Genomic DNA, 19530 nt, shown 5'->3' on the forward strand with positions numbered 1-19530 from the left:
GGGGAAAAAGGGGGGGGAAAGGGAAAAACCCTCTGCTGGTTTTGCTAGAATTCTTCGAGGTCACAGAAAACTGGACTTAAGACTTCCCTACTCTCAGTCTTCTGACAATATCCTTTACTTCAATGACTGAATCACATAGCTTTTTGGGTGTTTTTTTTTGTTGTTGTTTCTTGTTTTCTTTTTTCTTTTTTTGTTAGAAACCTTGTTTTTTCTCAGTTTGCACTAAAATCTAATTGCTTATGTTATGACATGCAGCATTTTCCATGAAGATAGTATATTGAAATTCTACTATTCCAAATAAAAATAGCATTTAAAATCACCTCAGGACTTTACACACTGCAAATAAATACAAAAGATTCCTTTTTGCCTTTAGGTGAGCACTTCGTAAGCAAATACTACACAAGTAAGGACAGATCCTTAAATGTCAGGTATTCTTGTGTAAGACAGGTCAAAATGTCCATGAGTTAAAATTATAATATTAATATACAGTATACTCTTTTGATTTTTTATTTCTCTTTGAATTATTATGTTAACATAATACAGCTCCAAGAAAGATTAATTAATTAGGTATGAGGAAATCATAATTCCTGCCTAGGAACAGGAGAAGCAACATTGAAAACCAACCCTCTAAGTTGATTGCTTTTACTCCTAAGCAGTTTAAGACATAGTTTATGGAATTAGAACATCAAGAAAGTGAGAAGATAATACAGTGAAGTTGCACAAACAATTAATTTGTTTTCACTCAACAAGTTAATTCTGATCACTCTTAATTGATCACTGTAACATTCTGGTCACTGTAAGCTTAACTAAGTAGTTAACGCACCTTCAGTTTACCTGGGGAATAAGCATTTTTTTCCCATTTTTTCAAGTTCAGTTCAACCTGATGAAATGGAACAGCTAAATTCTCACTGAGCAGTGAAAGCAGAATAGAACCCTTGCATATGCTCTTATATCAAAAACAAAGTAAGCACTTTTGTAATTATTTTGGTGTAGAAAGTACTGACATGCAAAGAATTTACCTGCAAATTAGAATGGCTGAAAAGACACTTGGAATAAATACAGGAACTATGCCAAAGACAAGTGTGTCCACTGCTGCAAGGAAAGTGTGTCAGTGATCTCACTTCACATTACATTCAGTGTTATTGTGTCAAAAGTGAAAGAAAGAAAGAAAGAAAAATAAAAAGGTGGCAGTAGGTGAAGAGATCCTGCCAAGTATCCCATCTTAAGCAACTTTTTAAGTTGGAGCAAAACCTAGTCTTTCCTACATTGAAATTCTCATCAACAGTCACAAACAGGTATAATTAGGTATTTTCATAACAAATACAAAACTTCTCAAAAACAGCCAAATCAGATTTTGATTTATGTCATACTGCAAAAACAAGAGGTGTGTACCCACCCCACTAAACAGTTGGGTAATTTCATTTTATTTTCTCCACGGAGATAGTCCTAACTTGTATTTTATGTTCTGGCCTGGAGGCTGGCTTTACAAAATTGATTTCACTGACTGCTAGAGGAATCTTGCTAGATTTATAGAACCATCTGCTGGTAAAAATCAGAGGCTATTTTATGCTTAACAAAACTTAAAATAATCTTTTGTTCCATAGATAGGCATATATTGCACATAACAGCCTTCATGCCATCTCAAAATGTGGGCTGATTGTCACCTTAGTGTTGGTAGGAAAACAGTTGCCTTATCCAGTATACCACAGTTGTGTGAACAGAATGTATTTCAACATGATTTCTATTCACAGCTTAAGTGAATCATTTCCCTTTTAATTCCCCACCCCCAACTATTCATTTATATACAGATGAGCAAAGCGCTTTGATGAAAGTAGGTTCCAGAATAGACAAAAACTCCAGAATTTGCAAGTTTATTTTTGCAGATGGGAATGATATAAAACAAGGAGCCAGAAAGAAAAAAGCCTTTACAACAGATTACATATTTTCTTATTTTAAACATCCTTTGCTTCATCCCTCCTCCCCCGTGCAAAAACAACTCCAGAGACCCAGACAAGTATAACATAATTAATGCAATTAATTTAACCCAATCTCAATATGTCCTTAAGAAACTCATACTTTGGAAAATAATTTGTGCTCGTTGTACACCTTACTCAATGCTACTTCAGACAAGGAAGGAAATTAACATATTTTTGACTATGATAGTATTGCATACTAGTGGCACTCAAAATATATCATACTTATGTCAATATATGTATTCACTGATAGCTGCATCAAGAATGCTCCATGACTGCAGAGCATCTAATTTAATTCTGCCTGTTTTACCTATTTTTCTGTAAAAAAGAATTTTCTTTGTCCTGCTGTTTCTGAGACACTAAGACATTCTTGGGGAAAACCATATTTAGAGAATGTTTAGAAGCATAACATGTTCCATCCTTAACTTTATACATTTGTCAGCAGAAGTATGTCAGTATGGGCTTTACCCAGTAAAAATATAAGCACAATTAGCACTGAAGCAAATGGATAATTATTGGATACTGTTCATTAAATATATTCCTACTAAGCGCCTGCAAGTTCAGCTAGGCTGAGGCCTAGCCTTTTTTTTTTTTTCTGGAACAGATTTGTATCACAAAGAAAAGCTATCCTTCTGAAACAAATACCAACGAATAAGAAAAATTAGTTTGCATCTTATGTACCTCCCTGACAGAGAGTAACATTAAATCTGCTTCATTTACTATGTGCAATGACCTATTTCTTCTTTTTGGGGGTAGAGTGAAATTACTGGATATTGTTTTGTCTGCATGTTTTCCTGCATATGTTATGATGTGTATTTTCCACAGTAACCTAAATATTTATTGTTTCAATTAAATAAGCCTTACTGCACAAAGAGGGATTTCAGATTTTTATTCAAAAAATGCAAGGAAACCAAAGATTCAACATCCGGAGGTTTTCAGGGTACATCAATCATTGCATGGCAAATCCCCAAAACCTCAAAGCACGTCTTATAGAGGTCATATTTATAATTTGATATTGGGGATGAGGAAAGAAGGCTTGTATTTATCAATATATATATATTGATTCTTTGCTAAAACAACTAATTCTTACCATTTTTAGACTGTAAGGTCTTGGGACTGCAGCTTCTCTCAGGTAGCACAAGGATCTGAAAACAATTAAAAAATAAAAAATGAAAATGAATATCATTCAAACTGTCATAATACTTAAAAAGATTTTTTTTCTCCAGCATAACTGCGAGTGATCCAAGCATAATCCTCAGTGGTTAAGATTAAAGTCATGCAAATCATTCTAACCACATGTACGCTTATATAGCATGCTTCTCTGCACTTCAGTGGTCTGTAGGCTTAAATATACGACAAAGGAATCCCTGGTACCTAGATTTGCAAAACCCTATGCTATTCTTAGCACTTGGTACATCTCTGAAGAGCACTATACCTAATGGTTAACACACCCAAAAATCAGTCAAGGGGACAAAAATCTGTCATACTATGCTTATTGTCAAGGTGGTCCATTGTTCCCAGGCATATGACAAAGTGTGGTTTTTTTTTGCAATCAAGAAACAAGTATGACAGTGTTAGGCTTTCACAACGTAATGGCCCAGAGAGTAGGTATTTTTGGAAATGGCACTGCATTACATAACCTTCACTTTTGTCTCTCTCTCTATTCCACACACAAATGCACACACCTATTTTAAATAGTGAGGAAAAAAGAGTAGGTCCTACCTCTTTCAAACGGTTCTTTAAATTACTGCTTTCTTAATTGAGTGAAATTGTAGCACACCTCCTTTACCAGTTTTCATACAGTGACAAAAATTAAAGTTCTCTTCTATTGATTATGTATTTCTTACCTATAGTGTGTATGTATGAAATGCAATTAGGTATGAGTCATATGTTTGCACACAAACACATACATACATACTGGATATAAAACTGCAAACTCATATACCTATAAATGGACATAGAAACGTTTGAAAGAAAGCACATCATGAAATGCACACCAAAATACGTTTGTTTTTGTTTTGTTTTGTTTTTTTCCTCTCTCTAAAGAACCACCCAAAATTTAACTGCTGCACATGCAAAAATGCAGAAGGCTGTTGCAAGAATGACTGCTTTCTAAAAATAAACCCCAGCAGCCTGAGAGGAATCCAGTGTCAGGGCGGAGAAGAGGGAGATTCGTTTTACAAGGGAGAAGAAAAGAGACGAAAAACCAATCCTAGAGCCTCGCATGCATGCTAAAAATTTTAAGTGCATTAGGTTTAAAAATGCATTTTGGTGGTTTTGGAGTACAAAAACGAAAAAAAAAAGAAAACAGTTTTATAAAAACGCTCCTCATCTCCCCTTGCATGTGTGCACAAAAATCCCCAGCCTAGAAATCCAGCCTTAAAGCATAAAGACAAAGAGTTAAATATATATAACTGCACGTTTTCTCATCTTCTTTTAAAAAAGCCTGTTTGGAAACGTGCACCGAGAGGGGGGAAGGCAAGCTGCAGCAAAGTCCAGCTAAGGGCAAAAGGAAATGAAAAGAAACAAAGAAAGAGAGAGAGAATTAATTTTTAAAAAAAAATCAAATAAAATTCTGTGGATTGGAATTGCATATACTTACAGACAAAAGCCCCCGCTCCCTGCTCACTTTCTGTCCTTTCTACATGATCTGAAACACAAATGTGGATTAAAAAAGGGCAGCATGCTACAGAGGGAATTTATAGTTGGGGGAGTGGAGAGAGGGTAGGGGGTGTGGGGAAGAATGACTGCACCTCTTCCAAAGTGCAGCCTTGGAGAAAAAGGGGTGGGGGTGGCTGGGGGAAAGTCTCTCTCGCTCTCCCTCTCCCTCTCGGGCTGGGTTTTGGTTGCCAGCGCTGGTTTATATTGAACAATGAGCTAATTCTGATGGCAGCTGGCTGGCCGCCAGCTCTGCCTCCCCCCACCCCCCCACACCCCCCGTCCCCTCCTTACACACACACGCTCCCCCCCTGCCTACCCGCCTCCCCCCCTCGCCCTCTGCTGCAGCGCCAGACTGCTTAGTCTGCAATAATCCGCAGCCCCGCGTCCCCCCTTCGCCGTCTGGCAACTGGGGCCAGCGACCGCCCCGACGACGGCCACGGCCGGCGCCGCCGCCGCGGGCAGCGTAGAGGGACACCGCCGCCGCCCCCCGAGGCTGCGCTGAGGGGAGCGGCGGCCGTTGGTGCGCGGCCGTTAGTGCCCCCCCTCCCCTCACTCCAACCGTTCCCTCCCTTCAGCGCGGCGCCCTGCCAACGGCTCGGGGGGGGGGGGGGGCGGGAGGGAGGGAGGGAGCAGGCACATACTGTAATAATAACCCTGCAGCAGCAAAGGGCATCTGAGGAGAAGGGGAGGGAGACGAAGGCGGTCGCCCGCCCGCCGCTGTGCCTGTCTGAGAGGAAAGAAAATGGTGGGCGGGGAGGAGGGGGCGCCGCGCCGGGCGGGGAACGGAGCGGGGCAGGCGGCGGCCGGCAGCAGGTGCGTGCGGATCCGGCGGCGGGGCTGAGCCCCCTTCCAGCCCCGGTCCCTTCCAGAGCCGGGGCTGCGGCTCTGCGGCTCTCTCCCAGTCAGGAGCCGCAGGTGCGCCGAGGCTCGGCTGAGGAGTGGCGGCCGGGGGCGTGAGGTGCTGGCCCAGGCAGCCAGCGTGCTGCTTCTTTGCCCCCCCCCGCGTCCATGAGGGGGTAACGCAGCCAGGTGGCACCTCACAGGTGTGCCAGTGCACCGACGGTTTGCTCAGGGTCTGCTGAGGGTTGCGGGAGCTTTGCGAGGTCCCGCGTTATCGTAAGTGGCCCCAGTTGTGCTTGTAAGGGGCAGAGAGTGAGAAACAAGCAGCCAAGGGAAGTACAGCATGGTGGCTCAACACACTACACAAAGACTCCCACTGCGAAGGCACCAGGAGCAGTGTAGACATAGCACAGTGAAAGAAAGATGATGTGCTGCTGCATAGTGTCACTCCATAAAATGCTACATAGGGAGGTATGATTAAATAAATAAATAGAGAAACAAGTGCTAAGAACTGGATTCTGTTACCCTGCAGCTTTTGTAGTTACCTTCCTCAAGGTTAAAATGTCTGAGGCAAAGTAGGTTGAAATGGTTTGAAATTACACATGCTGCAGGCTAATAGAAAATTCAGCTTTCTCTTTTTGGCCTTAGGTTTTGAACAACTAACTTTGTTTTTCGAATCCACTTTTATTAACTCCCCAGGAAACCGCATTTTTCAGTGGTCCACAAAGGATTTCTATTTGTTGAGTGAAATCAGCTTGATAGCATGTCCCTGCAGCTCCCTCATCAGCTACTGCATCACTGGGAATGCTTGCAAGCCTACCAGAAGATCAGGCAACTAGAAGGGAGGAATGTGGGACTCAAGCAGCCTCTGATATTCAAACCTATGGTAAGCTGTGATAGTAATTCAAACTTCAGTGCATCAGGATCAGACTGTTAGCCACTTAGGGCACGTTGCTACATCATGTAATTATTCCATTTCCTGGAACAAATTTCCTCAAAGAAATCAGAGAGTATCTTTCATCCCCTCTTCTTTCTGCTGGACGTTACATAACCTGCTGGCACCACTCCGTTGGCACACACGACTGGACTTCAGTCACAGCCACTCCTGAGACCTTTTCACCAGCTAGTTTTTGCTCCCTTCACTACCTCTGCTCAGAGGTGGGTATCTGTGATGTCTCTTCCTTACAAGGAGGGCCAGGTCCACGTTCTTCTCTTCTGTTTGGACGCATGCCACACTCAGACCTCTTCTCTGCTGTTGTCAGTTCTGAGTATGGACTGTGCCCGCTCCCTCCAGTTGGAGGCTGAGCAGGTCTCTGTGCCCATGCACTCCCTCTGAAGCCTGGCTGAATTCTAGCTTTTAATAACAACCAGCTTGATACCAGGTAACTGAGCTCAGCCACCTTCTTCCTGACAGCGTGGGGCCACTGCCAAACCCCATATGGCCTTCTTCACTTGCACCTCTTTTACCATTCGTACGTTCTCAGGACATGTTGCCAGCTGCCAACAGCCTTGCCAACAGTTCCGCAAGCACTGCCTTGCACACAACCCACAGCACTTGCTTCTTTGATTTGACCCAGCTCACAGCCCTGTGCTTCCCGGCAAGATATGTGTAGTAAGGTGTTTGTGGCTTCCCCAGCCCAGAGTGGCAGCTGTGAAGGCACTCTCAGAAGTTTAGCCCACAGGTCCCAGTCTCCCAAGCAGCTTTGGCTATTCTCTCTCCTCTTTCTTGCCCCCTGTCTTTGCTGCAGGATAATAACATACAAAGACACACAGCAGAAAGCTAGAGAGAGCAAATTTCAGACACAGTCAGTCAGTTAGTTTTTATTACGCAAATGAAACGTAGAAATTCTTAGTTAATAGTGGTTGTGCCGGTTCTCCTGCCTGCTTTCTCTACAGGTTACTACCCATCAGCTAATAGGCCTCTTCTCACATTAAAGGCTATATATTTAAACTCTGTCTTGAGATGGTGAAGGAGAATTCTTCTAAATTTTTGCTGAAAAGCAGGCATTTAGGCAGCCACGTTCCTTATATGTCCCGTCATCTGCACACCATTTGAAAACCTACCCCACATTCCAAAGTCCTTTACTGGAACCACCACCAATGATTGTAGATCTCCATCTTGGACATGAGCCCTAAAACCTTCATTTTCTTCCCAATGGCTTAGTTTGTTACCCCAGGTAAGCAACCTGGTTTGCTCTGCTGTGTATACTTTCCCATATCTGGAAAGTCTTATACCTGTTTGTTGCCTGTTACAAGCTAAGTTGCTGAGTTCTCCTCAAAGTCTGTGCTGTTTAGTTTGGCTGTAATGTCTTGAATTTTCTTGCTGTTAGCCACATTCCACTTGAAGCACTGAATGGAAACTCAGAAGTGAAGGCTTAACTGCCAACAGGAATAAGAAGACAAAAACCTGTAAGCGTGGGAGAAGAGAAGGAGGCAGCAGAAGGACACAGAAAGACTCAGTCTGGCCCTGTATGGAATAGGAGAGTTTCAACCACTCCTGGTTCTGGAAATTTAATTGCAGATCCAAGGTTTGCAAAACAAAAGCCTAATATGGAGTATGTTGGCCCCAGGTTACAAGGTGGAAACCTGGAAACCGTAAGAGTCAATTCAAGCAAACTGGTAAGACTGAGCTGAAAATAGCTTTGAAAAACAATTGACAGAAATTATTAGTTGAAATACATTAAATTTTTGATCATTTATTTGTTTTAACTATTTGTTAATTCTTGGTGTTCTTTCCCTATTCCTGTTATTCTTTACCCATTTGTAAAAAAGGTAAAGAGCATTAATATGCTCAGAAACACGAACAGGCAAAATGGTAAGTTATAGGGAAGTGCAAATCGTTTTGTACCTGCAGATGGGACCTCCAGCCCGACTGTGACTCCAGTGCCAGACTTCCGTCTTTTACTCTCAAATCACCCATGCAGTACTTCATTCCTGCAAATGTGTAATGCAGGTAAATTGTTCCATTGTCTCCAGGAAGACTAGATTTAACCTCAAGCCTAATTTTTATACTCTGTGGTTACTTAAACCAGTCTGATTTTTTTCTGCGGTCAATTTTAGATAGGAAGAAAAAGGTTGTTCTTTCTGCTACCTCTTAGCTGTGACAATTCCTTTGATTCTTTTTCCCTTTATTTCTCTCTTTGGCCTGAGCTATAAACCCCAAAATTGATAAAACCCTGACTTACAAAGCATTATGATTACAAAAATAGTCTAAAATGGACTTGCAAAGCAGGGAGAGCAGAACAGGCTCTTGTGGCTGAGGGGAAGGTAAAAGCAGCAGAAGTTATGCAATTAAAAAAGATACACTGTTATATCAGAATATAAATCAGCAGCTGGGAAACTCCATAGATTGCAGTGAACAGGCACAAAACAGTCACCAGAGAATTACTTGAAGCTGTCCTTTCCAGTTCTGACAGTGAGCAGAGAAGCTGTATCCTACACTAGAGGCCACAATTCCCACTCTTATTCTCACCTGCATCATTCAGCCATTGATTACAGTATTGTGCACGATGCAGAAAAGTAGCAGGATCCTGATCTGGAAATGGGTCAGATTCAAGCGTGACACAGGTATAGTAGAGAGCTGCTAGCTCATGTAACAAATGGGCTGCAGACTGCATTGAGCACCTGAAATAAAAAGGTGGGAGGATAGCAGATGAGATCCTGGTAGAAGCAGGCAGTTTAGCAACTGAAGCCAGGCCATGCGTTCAACTCATTATAGAACCATCAATAAAAACGAATTCAGTTATAATTTTTCAGCTTTTGTGAATATGCAACTTCTCTGAATGATATCACCCCTGCAGCACGTTCACAGATATATTCCAAAAAGACCATATAGCACCACAAAGAATATCCACATGTAAGCATAAAGATAGAGCTTAAATATCCACATGTAAGCATAAAGATAAATAAAATGACAGCCTTCCTTTCCTGCAGATTCTTCTGCTACTTGTGCTCTTTCTACTCTTAAGCTCTATTCATCAATAAATTAATTCAAGGAAGGAAGAGGGTAATTGCTTTGCTGCAGCTAAAAACTTCAGCAGATTTTCCATATATTTCCATATATTTCCTTATAGCCATAAGGGGGACAACATAGATCATAAACTAGTTATCAGAAATTGTGTGGTGTTTTCCTGGCAACTAAATTAAAGTTAGAGGGGAAGGTTATCCATTAAATGACTTTTCAAGAAGACTTAAAATGTGGGTTCTATTTCCAGTTTAGTCTTCTGGGGGCTGGATTCAGAGGGCTTCTTTTCCTGTTTGTCTCCAAATCTATGAGAATTTTGTTTTCATGTATTTCTATTACCAAACAAAATGAGCTGTGCGTAAATAACTGATGGAACTGAGCTATCTGGAAGATTTCCAGTTAAGATTAGTTTGTCATTACATAAACCAAATGTTAAGGATTTTTTTACTGGTGCTCCATCAGAGGACAACTTGGATGGAAGAATTGCACATCAGCTCAAGAAAAGAAATCTGCTATATGAACACATTCTCTTCTAACAAACAAAAGCTCCTCACACTTCCAGAAGGAATCCTCACACTTCCAGAAGGAATCATTCACCGCAGTTCCTCTGCAATAATGACTGACGCTGAACGCTTGACACAAAGATGTAAAATATGCAGGATATTTCAAAAATATACCAATGGGAGGAATGTCATAAACCTTGATCATGGCAAAGCATGTACACTTAGATTAGCCCCCTTGATTTAAGTGAAGCTGCCTACAAGTGTACAGTTAACTACATAGCTGAGGTTAAACATTATCAAAGTTAAAATTAAAATCTAGATCCACTAAAAATCTTTGGATTTTTTTGCTATGGACTTGGATGTTGTTTTTTTGTTGTTGTTTTGTTTTGTTTTTCTGTATAGATTAGACAGAGATGATTTGTGAAGGTTGCAGAATAAAAAGCACTACAAACGCAGTATGATTTGATCATGACTTGTGGCAACAGCGAGAAAAAATTGTAAAAATGGTGCAAATTTCAGTCCTCAGACAGAGGTGAGTAGAGTTCCAAAAGGAATAGTAGATAGTAAAAGAGAACTGCTAAAGAAGCGGTGAAAAAGATTGAATTAAATGTATTGAATGTTTTCATTTCAGTCAAGAGCAATTCATAATTTCCAGATCGGCAGTTCACAGAATCACACAGTCACAGCAGGGCTGAAGCTGGCAGGGACCTCTGGCGGCACTGCTCCAACCCCTGCTCAGGCAAGGCCACGCAGAGCAGGGTGCCCAGTCCAGGGGGCTTTTGAAGATCCTCAAGGAGGGTGACCCCACAGCCTCCATGGGCAGCCTGTGCCCATGTTCCTACACCTGCACAGCAAAGCAGTGCTTCTACATACCTAAGTCATGGCTGCCTAATCTTTGCACGATCAGAAAACTATGCTTAAAAAACAGTGCTAGTTACCAACTAGCTTAAGGTCTGGATGTACTACAGATTCAAAGAAGAAAATGAAAAACCATCAAAAAAATCAACAGAAAAAACAATTTCAGAATTTTAGTAGATACTTTCTGGGCAGAAAGAACACTAAAAGAATCAGATCCATTATTTATGGTAAATTATCCTTTCACCTGTGCTCAAAATTCAATCTATTGGCAAGTTTGACGTGACAAAAAAATTACCTGACTCCTATTTAGAGAAGCATCTAATTTTTGCTTCATAAGAAGACCTGAAGTGGTGTCTTGATTCCTCTGCATTCTGTCACAGAACATGGATTAAAAGTAAAAAGCAGCTGCAAGGAAAGAAAACTTCTCTCTCTTGGGTTTTATCTTTCATTTGCAGGTTGTGGCCAGATAGCTCATGCCATATACATTCTTTGTTAATGCAGTGCTGTATGACCTTGTCCATAGATTCTTGCCTACACATGTTCCTGCTATATAATAGAGTGTCAGATATGATGAACGTCAAGGTGTTTCTTTCATTTGAGAAGAGCACTGTAAGCCACTCCATTTCCCTCTGTGGTACTCTGCTGAGAAATGTTTTAGTATAAACGTTTAAAAGTGCATACAAATGTAGAAATAAATGGAGATTTTGGAATGAACAACAAAAATTATTAAAAGCATGGATAACCTCTACAACAAAAATAATAATAATAACACAAAAAAATGTACAGCAGCCACAGCACCAATATGGGCCTAAGGCCTCTAGCAGTGCAAGCAGCTGAAAAAAACAACTACAGTGGTCTGCTTACCCAACAGTCTTCTGAGGATGCTCTTCATGATCCTAATTCAGGGGTGCTCCCTTGAAACACATAACTTCTCTGATCTGGTTAACTCCAGCAAGCCTCAGTCACATTTAAATTGTAGCAGGTGTCAGATGGACTCTTAAAAATTGTGAACAAATGAAAAAAAAAAAAAAAAAAAGGGTTTATTTTTAATCTACTACCTGACAAGTCCATTGAGTACCTCCTAATTCTTATGCTTGAGTAAAACTGAATTATTCCTTAATCAGGATTTACAGTTCCCATTAGCTTTAGAGGAACTTAGAGTTTCTGTTGTAGCCAAGCCCAAAATGCAGAAATGGATAATCTTGTGGATTAGTTTGTGAGTGATTCGTGTTACCAAAAAATAAAAGTAAATAAAAAATCCTGTAGGTCTAATTGATCTTTTCAGAACATATGCATTTTACTTATGGAACACCTTGATTTATTTATCAGTGTCATCCATACAGATACTTGTACCAATATTCTAAACACTGATAAATCAAAAGGCATATTCATAGTTGGTAGATTAAATTTTGAAGAAAATTTGTGTCAGCATATTAAGCAAGTATTGTGTGACTAAACATTTAGAATTTGGCTTGACTTTGACCTTTTGTTCCCTGTAAAATCAGTCAGTGCTCCTGTTGTACAGCTGGATTGCCAAAATATTCAGAGCAATATTTTCAAGCCTGGAAAATGGAATCTTCCGAATTCAGAACAATCTTATATGTGGTCATTGTAAAGCATGTGGCTTTCTTTGTCACATGACAGAGCAAACATTGCCATTGAATATTACAGAGACACCATTAACTGAAGTGCTGCAAGTTTGGTATGATTTGTATTCCATTGCCAAATTTTCTTTCAAGGAAATTGTGATCAATGACTAGAAAAAGACAGGTTCAGAAACTTGCAAAAGAATCTGCAGCTTGGGTTTGACGTACAGCAAACCCAGGTGCTTAAAAACAGAGGGAGCACATGTAACTCTAAGAGTGACGGGAAAACAATTGTTCTGCTGGCCAGGATGAAGAATTAGCATGTCCCTGGAGAAGGAGGTCAAGAGCATGAAGAGGAGACAGCAGATAAAGTCTTAGACATGAGTAAACTTAAGAAGAAAAGTTAAAGTGCAGATCATGAGATTTGTTGTTGTTAAGTAGCCAACTAAATTGAGTTCAAATACGAGAGCATTTGTGTACTTTGTGCAAACCAACTTGAGACGTTTCCTAACTTACGTTGACATTCTATGAATGTCATTTTGATATATGCACTTGTATTGTTGTTGTAGTTGCTCTGTTTAAGAAATATGAGATGAAGACCAGCTCTGTAACTCTCACTATTATAAGCAGCGTTCATTCACATTAGTGGCTGCGGAGAGGACAACGCGTTTAATGCTGTTCCAAGTAATGGTTCAAGAGATGAGCCTTTTTATTCAGGTCAATTAAATAAACACAGTCTATTTCATTTGAATTCATGAGAATTCACTTAATTAAAAATGTAGACTACAGTTTTTCTGTTATGGGCTATGCTTTCAATTATTCTCAGCATTTAGTGAGAACTTCAAAGATTAGCTTAGTGAACACTTGAGGAGGATAAGCCCAGGTTAAGTCTAGCTATAAAGATGAGTTTAAAATTAAAATTAATTTGACTGTAATGCCAGAACAGAGGATCAGTTGTTGCCAGTTTACCAATTCTTGAAAGCAGGATTAGAAGACAGGAGTTTGCTCCATATCAATTCTGTCAGTTTATTTTCAAGTATCTGGATTTTGACTTTTTTTTTCCTCACTTTAATGGAATTAAATACAATCAATCAGAGAAATTTCATTCTAGATTAAGTTCCAAAATATTGAGGACCACCATTGCCAATCATGCTGAGAGTTTCTATGATTTCTATGATTACAACAACATCATTGTCATTACGTTAGAAAATAATTAAATACCTCTGAAATTTCTGCCACCAGATATGGAAAGGAAGGTCTGTAAAAGTTGTTGCAAAAGGGAACACAATTAGGATCAGACACAAAAATAAATATTTGTGTTTGAGGAATATATAAAAATCAACCAATATACCCAACGGTACCTAGGGAATAAGTGAAATTCCTACAGCTCAGGGACCTTTAATTCTTTATTATAGACTACATTTCCTTTAGAGTGTTTCAGGCCTAGTATCAAGAAAATGTGAAGCTGTGGAAATGATGGGTATGGAATTAATGACATTCTTTGGCTAGATTCATGGGCTCAAAACCAAAAATTAATTTTTCCCTTTAACCATAATGAGTCATAGCTTCCTCACTACAGAAAGAGATGGTAAGAATTCAATTGCCCCACAATTCTCTTTTTTTTTTTTTTCTTCTAACATTGCACTATGCTTTCTATGACAATCTGTATCACAGTTCATTTTTTTTTCTCTTTCAAATGCCTGCAGCGTATATCTGGAACTTCACTTAAAGCCATATTGTTTTACTCTGCAGGAAAGAGTTCTGACTCTGTTCCCCAATAACACATCTCCCATTCATTCCCACTCACTTTTGGAGAAAGTAAGTTTCAGTCCAGTATCCTCCATCAAATGGTTCTCTATTTTTCCTGGTATTTTTCACAATAGCAGCTAAAGAACCAGGCAGGAAAGGATTAAAGTCTATCTTAAAATGTCTGTCTTAAAGTCTATCTTAAAATGGTGAACAGAGAGGCTTCGTTGAAGACTTGTGCATGTATATTTGCAGAACTCTGCCTTTGCTGCCACTGGTAAACCTGGGATTCAGCAATCCCAGCATGCCATATAAAGAAATTATGCTTTTTTGAAAAAAAAAAAAATGTCCTAATGACAAACTACTTCCTCAATTTACCAGATCAGGTCAGTTACACTGTATTTTACATTGATGAATGAAAACCTGATTCTGGCTCTGGAGAGATAATCACCCGCCTGGCATCTGGCAGATATCCATTGTAGAATATCGTATGAGCTTATCTCGTGCATTTGCAGTTTCACCAATACACCTGCTTTGCCTCTTTCACCAGTGTTGGGTGAAATGGACTTCTGATCTCAGAACAAAATACTGTGATCACTCCTACATTCTTACATTATAGCATAAAAATAAAATATTCTGCCTCCTTTACTCTGGCTTATTTTTAACTACATAATATTTTTATCAAGGGTAATAATAATGGTTACTTCTTAAAACTAGCACTTTCTCCTCTTGATCAGCTACAAAAGTGTTTAAGCTAGATAGAGGAGATGGGGAACTGGCAGCAGAAGAGCTTTGTGTACCTAGGAAGCTGCACGTTACAGTCAAGAGTGCTGTCACCTCGGCAGATGACTATAGTTACTTGCTACTAATAAGTTAATAATACATTTTGAGTGGCCTTTGGTGAAAGCTTTGTTGATTTGTGTCTGGCACTACTTAAAAAGAGCTTTGTTTATGACGTTCCTTTTGGAGTTATCTTTTTTAACTTCGGCAGTGTACTTCAACATCATATACAGCTGTTTCATAAGCAACTCTAAACTCTGATGAATGCACAAAGCTTATTATTTACCACTGCAGAAAGCATTACACAAGGAAAGGAAGTTTTATCTTTAAAGAAAAAAAAAAAAAAAGGAAAAAAAAAAAAAGAAGAAAGGAAACCTTGATGAGAAAGTTTAGCATAGAAATAGAAGAACAACCTTAACAGTCTTAAAACTGTGGAATAACATTTGAAAGGCAGTAGGAAAGTTTCAAGTTAATTGTTGGATGTATTATTGCCTCAGATGATGTTAAATTTCCTTCTTTGGACCCTTTCCATCATTCATGCATAGCATGTTTGACAAGTGTTCTGTCTTTATAAACAAATGATGATCACATCATGTAGCATGCAAAAATGCAAAAATGCATTTGCAAAAATGTATACTGTCAGATCAGAGCAATCTCCAGCTGTAACAGGGAAAAGCTCCAGAATTTTAAAGTTATTCTGGGTGTTATTTTTATGAAGAACTACTAAGAGATGCATTTGAAAACTATAAGCTATTTAAAAAACTTAAAATATTAGAACTTGCCCCCAAATGTAAAACATATCCTTTCTAAGTCCTAAATGTCAAAAACATCTTGTCAAAGTAGTTTTACATTTTTTCTTGGGCAAAAGCATCTTGTCGTTGAGACTGCCCATGGGAAACAAGCACAAGGGATTTTTTTAAAAGGTGTTGTGGTCAACATCAGGCTTGACATGAACAACAATTTCTAATCAAAGAATCGTAGAATAATAGAACCATAGAGTCATAGAACCATAGAATCATAGTATGGTTTGGGTTGGAAGGGACCTTAAAGACCATCTAATTTATTAATTAAAAATTAATTCCAATAATAAGTAATAATATGTAATTCCACCCTCCCCCGCCATGGGCAGGGATACCTCCCACTAGATCAGGTTGCCCAAAGCCCAATCCAGCCTGGCCTTGATGGATGGGGCATCCACAGGTTTTCTGCTCCAATGCCTCACCACATCCATTGTGAATAATTTCTTCCTAATATCCAACCTGAATATACCCTCTTTTGGTTTAAAGCCATTACCCCTTGTCTTATAACTACCTCCCATTTTATAAAGTCCCTCTACAGCTTTCCTGTAGGCCCACTTTAGGTACCAGCAGGCCACTATAAGGTCTCCCTGGAGCCTTCCCTTCTCCAGGCTGAACAACCCCAACTCTCTCAGCCTTGTTTTTCATAGGTGCTCCAGCCCTCTGATCATCTTTGTGGCCCTCCACTGGACTCTCTTTAACAGACCCACATCCTTCTTGTGCTGGGGGCCCCAGAGCAAAACGTAGGGCTCCAGGTGGGGTCTCATGAGAGCAGAGCAGAGGAGGAAAATCACCTCCCTCACCCTGCTGGCCATGCTGCTCTTGGTGCAGCGCAGGATACTGTTGGCTTTCTGGGCTGCAAGTGCACATTCTTGGCTCATGTTGAGCTTATCAACCAGCACCTCTAGGTCCTTCTCCACAGGGCTGCTCTCCATCCTTCCTCTGCCCAACCTGTATTCATGCTTAGGATTGCCCCAGTCCAGGTGCAGTACCCCCACCCCAGGTGCCTCTCAGAGGTGGTTTGGTAAATGGGTGGTTTTAATAATGCCTTATAGAAAAAAAAAGAAAAAAAGAAAAAAAAAGTGAAAAAAAAAGAAAAAAAAAGAAAAAAAAGGAAAAAAAAAGGAAAAAAAAAATGAGGAGAGCCAAAGGAACAGAAGCTGGCAACTAAGAGCAGAAGTTTGTTTTTGTTTGATATTCCTGGGAGGAGGGAGGCAATACACGAGTACATGGGGCCTTGAAGCAGCAGAAACAGGACGGCCAGAGAAATGGGCAGGGCTGCCAGAAGCCTCTCTTGATGCATTGTGCAGAGCGGGACAAGCTCCACTCCTAAGAGGCCAACATGGGAACAGCTGATTAGAGTTAAAAACCATTTGATCAAGCAAAGCAACCAGTGGAGACAATATTTGCCAGTGCTAGCATCTGTAGTGACACACCTATAAAGCAACCTGATCTGCAGAGGCAACAAACACACACCATTCCTCCTCACTTTATGAAAAACTAAGTTTTTTTCTGTATTTATAAATAAGTTTGCATCTTCACCCAACTGTGCCTAATAAAAGATTTAAGATCCTGACTGTAATTCAAGTTGGCTGCTTTTTACATTTCCAAAGCATATATGACTGACACACGCTTCAAGGTTTATTTACACTGCCAGAGAGGTAAACTGTTATCTTGCATATGGTAACTTGATACAGGTGTTTGACTGAGACTACAAGTTTGGCTGATAAAGCAGTAAAGTTGGTGCAATGACTTCTGTTTGGAGTTTGACTTGGTGCTCATGACATTTTGAATAAACAGTGAGAGAAATTCAAAATCTGCATGGACTATGCTCACTGGATGAAACCCCAGCTAACTGATAGCTGTCCAAAAGCAGCTGTGTGTAAATAGCTGGCTGTGTACTGCAAGGCGATATGGCTCCTGGCCATTCACTGCTTCAAAAAGATCAGGAATTTCATACCTAGAATTAGAAGAGCTGCTGTTAAAGTTTGCAGGGAGCTGTGCACAATGACAGGGATGGATCAGCAAAGCAGAATGGTCCTCGCTGCACTTCATCATTCCCTGGTGTCGTACCTCTTGTTGACAGATACAGGAAAAAACCACTTCAATGACAGTCACTGCCCTGTCTAAACCTTATTCAGTAGAGTCTCAAGGAAGGTGCTGGGACGCAAGCAGCTGGAGTGTATTTTTTTTTAATATTAGTGTGGGCTGATACAAGAGATTTCACCTCAGAGGCCTCAGCTATTGACAGAGCCAGGTTACACAGACAAGCTCACCATTTACTGTCACAATGGCTGTTAGAAGCAGAAAGCTTGCAGCACAGTTGACCAAAGTGGTGTTGGTGACACTGCTGAATTCATCATGCTCACCAGAACACAGCAAGTGTCTCAGAAGCTTGAGCAACATCCCACTGTCTTGTCCTGCCATGTTGGTTAGAGGAAACTTAAGGAGGAGTGGGGAAAGTAATGCTGCTTGCCTCTCCTGTGTAGTTGGCAAGGCCATTGCCCCTCATGGCAGAGCCACTAACCAAACCCAGCCGCAGCATCTGAGTGCAAATTGCTGTTGTCCAGGAGCCTAGTTATGAGTGGAAATAAAGCATTAGTTCAGTTAACACCTATAGCCTGTGTAATATAAGAGGTTCGGATGGTTGATCATGGTAATCCATTCTGCAGCTATTTTATTTCTTTACTTCAAACCAATCTTTTGTATTATTTATCTTTGGTGCCTAGGACACCACCTGACTCCCCAACCTTTTATAGATTTTAGGACCTTGGAATGCCATATATAACCTCGAAGAGTCCACTTTATGACTTAATACTGACTTAGACATTCAGTGAGGACCCTGTCATATCTTTTTATTATTTGCTGATTTTTGTTCGGTTCCCTTCTGTTCAAAAATCTGACCTCAAGCTGTCAAGAAAAAGATTTTACCTATTGTGCTCTTTATTGACGCTACAGTGCAAACCATATCAGAAACAATAGAAAGACCGAGATTTTTCATATCATATTGAAAAACATTTTCAGGTTTATTTGTACACAAAATACCACCCTTCATTTTGTGCCATGGTTATAAGGTTGTAATTATATTGGTATTGCAGTTAACAGTAAGGGTGCAATTCTGATACTGTGCTCACGCTCTACCACTCTTCCTACTGTAGTAATAATATCAGTGTTGTGATTGTGAAATGGCTTTGTCTGTTAGAGTGCCATGTTATGCTTCATGTTGTCTAACTTGGAGCACTTTCATTTCTTCAAAGAAAGCATGTGCTGACTGAACTGACTACTAAAACACTCTGAAAAGTATTTCAAATTAATGATGTTGATCTTTTGATAAAATACTAGACACAACAGATTTGAATCTGAAGAATTTTGGCTCCGAGCAAAGAGCAAAGAATGGTTGGTGACTGCTGAAGTGAACAGACAAAGCTGAGCTTTGAAGGGTTGCATTCAGTCAGATTTCTTTACAGTATCAAGTAATACTAAATTGTTCTGTAGTTTTATACTGTTCAACATTTTCATTAATAATCAGGATGATGGGGCAGAGCGTAGCCTCAGCAAGTCTGCAGATGGCCCAAAACCAGGAGGAGTGCCCAGTACACCGGGGGCTCAAGCTGCCACCCAGAGGGACCCCAACAGGCTGGAGACCTGGGCTGACAGGGACCTCATGCAGATCAGCAAGGGGAAGGGCAAAGTCCTGCACCTTGGCAGGAACAGCCCCAGGCACCAGGATGTGCTGGGGCCACCCAGCTGGAAAGCAGTTCTACAGAAAGAGCCTAGGGGTCCTGGTGGGCACCAAGATGAACATCAGCTAGAAATCTGCCC

General features: G+C 40.4%; 1 protein-coding gene and 2 long non-coding RNA genes across 6 annotated transcripts in view; 1 reads left to right on the forward strand and 2 right to left on the reverse strand.

Annotated features, from left to right (window-relative positions):
• NREP (neuronal regeneration related protein) overlaps positions 1 to 5364 on the reverse strand; it is a 21783-nt gene extending 16419 nt beyond the window's left edge. Inside the window, exons 1-3 of one of the 3 annotated variants that reach the window (XM_083816095.1) lie at positions 5276 to 5364; positions 4576 to 4623; positions 3064 to 3118 (exon numbers count right to left, since the gene is read on the reverse strand). In XM_083816095.1, the coding sequence (XP_083672221.1) occupies positions 3064 to 3066 (3 nt within the window). In that variant the 5' untranslated portion in view covers positions 3067 to 3118; positions 4576 to 4623; positions 5276 to 5364. Of the gene's footprint in view, positions 1 to 3063; positions 3119 to 4575; positions 4624 to 4726; positions 4882 to 4950; positions 5146 to 5275 lie in introns of those variants that run through there. The other 2 variants (XM_083816094.1, XM_083816093.1) reach the window with 2 other exon arrangements.
• Positions 5365 to 5500: 136 nt separating this feature from the next.
• Positions 5501 to 11653, forward strand: LOC310889106. Its single transcript, XR_014576382.1, has 5 exons — positions 5501 to 5945; positions 6174 to 6360; positions 7805 to 8093; positions 8329 to 8427; positions 9901 to 11653. It is a non-coding gene; the product is annotated as an uncharacterized lncRNA (long non-coding RNA).
• LOC310889107 overlaps positions 6354 to 19530 on the reverse strand; it is a 47198-nt gene continuing 34021 nt past the window's right edge. The window contains exons 2-4 of one of the 2 annotated variants that reach the window (XR_014576383.1): positions 11664 to 11795; positions 8323 to 9098; positions 6354 to 7853 (exon numbers count right to left, since the gene is read on the reverse strand). This is a non-coding gene — a long non-coding RNA (uncharacterized lncRNA). Of the gene's footprint in view, positions 7854 to 8322; positions 9099 to 11663; positions 11796 to 19530 lie in introns of those variants that run through there. The other variant, XR_014576384.1, reaches the window with a different exon arrangement.

The sequence above is a fragment of the Anser anser genome (assembly GCF_964211835.1).
Source record: "Anser anser genome assembly, chromosome: Z".
NCBI classification, from domain to species: domain Eukaryota; kingdom Metazoa; phylum Chordata; class Aves; order Anseriformes; family Anatidae; genus Anser; species Anser anser.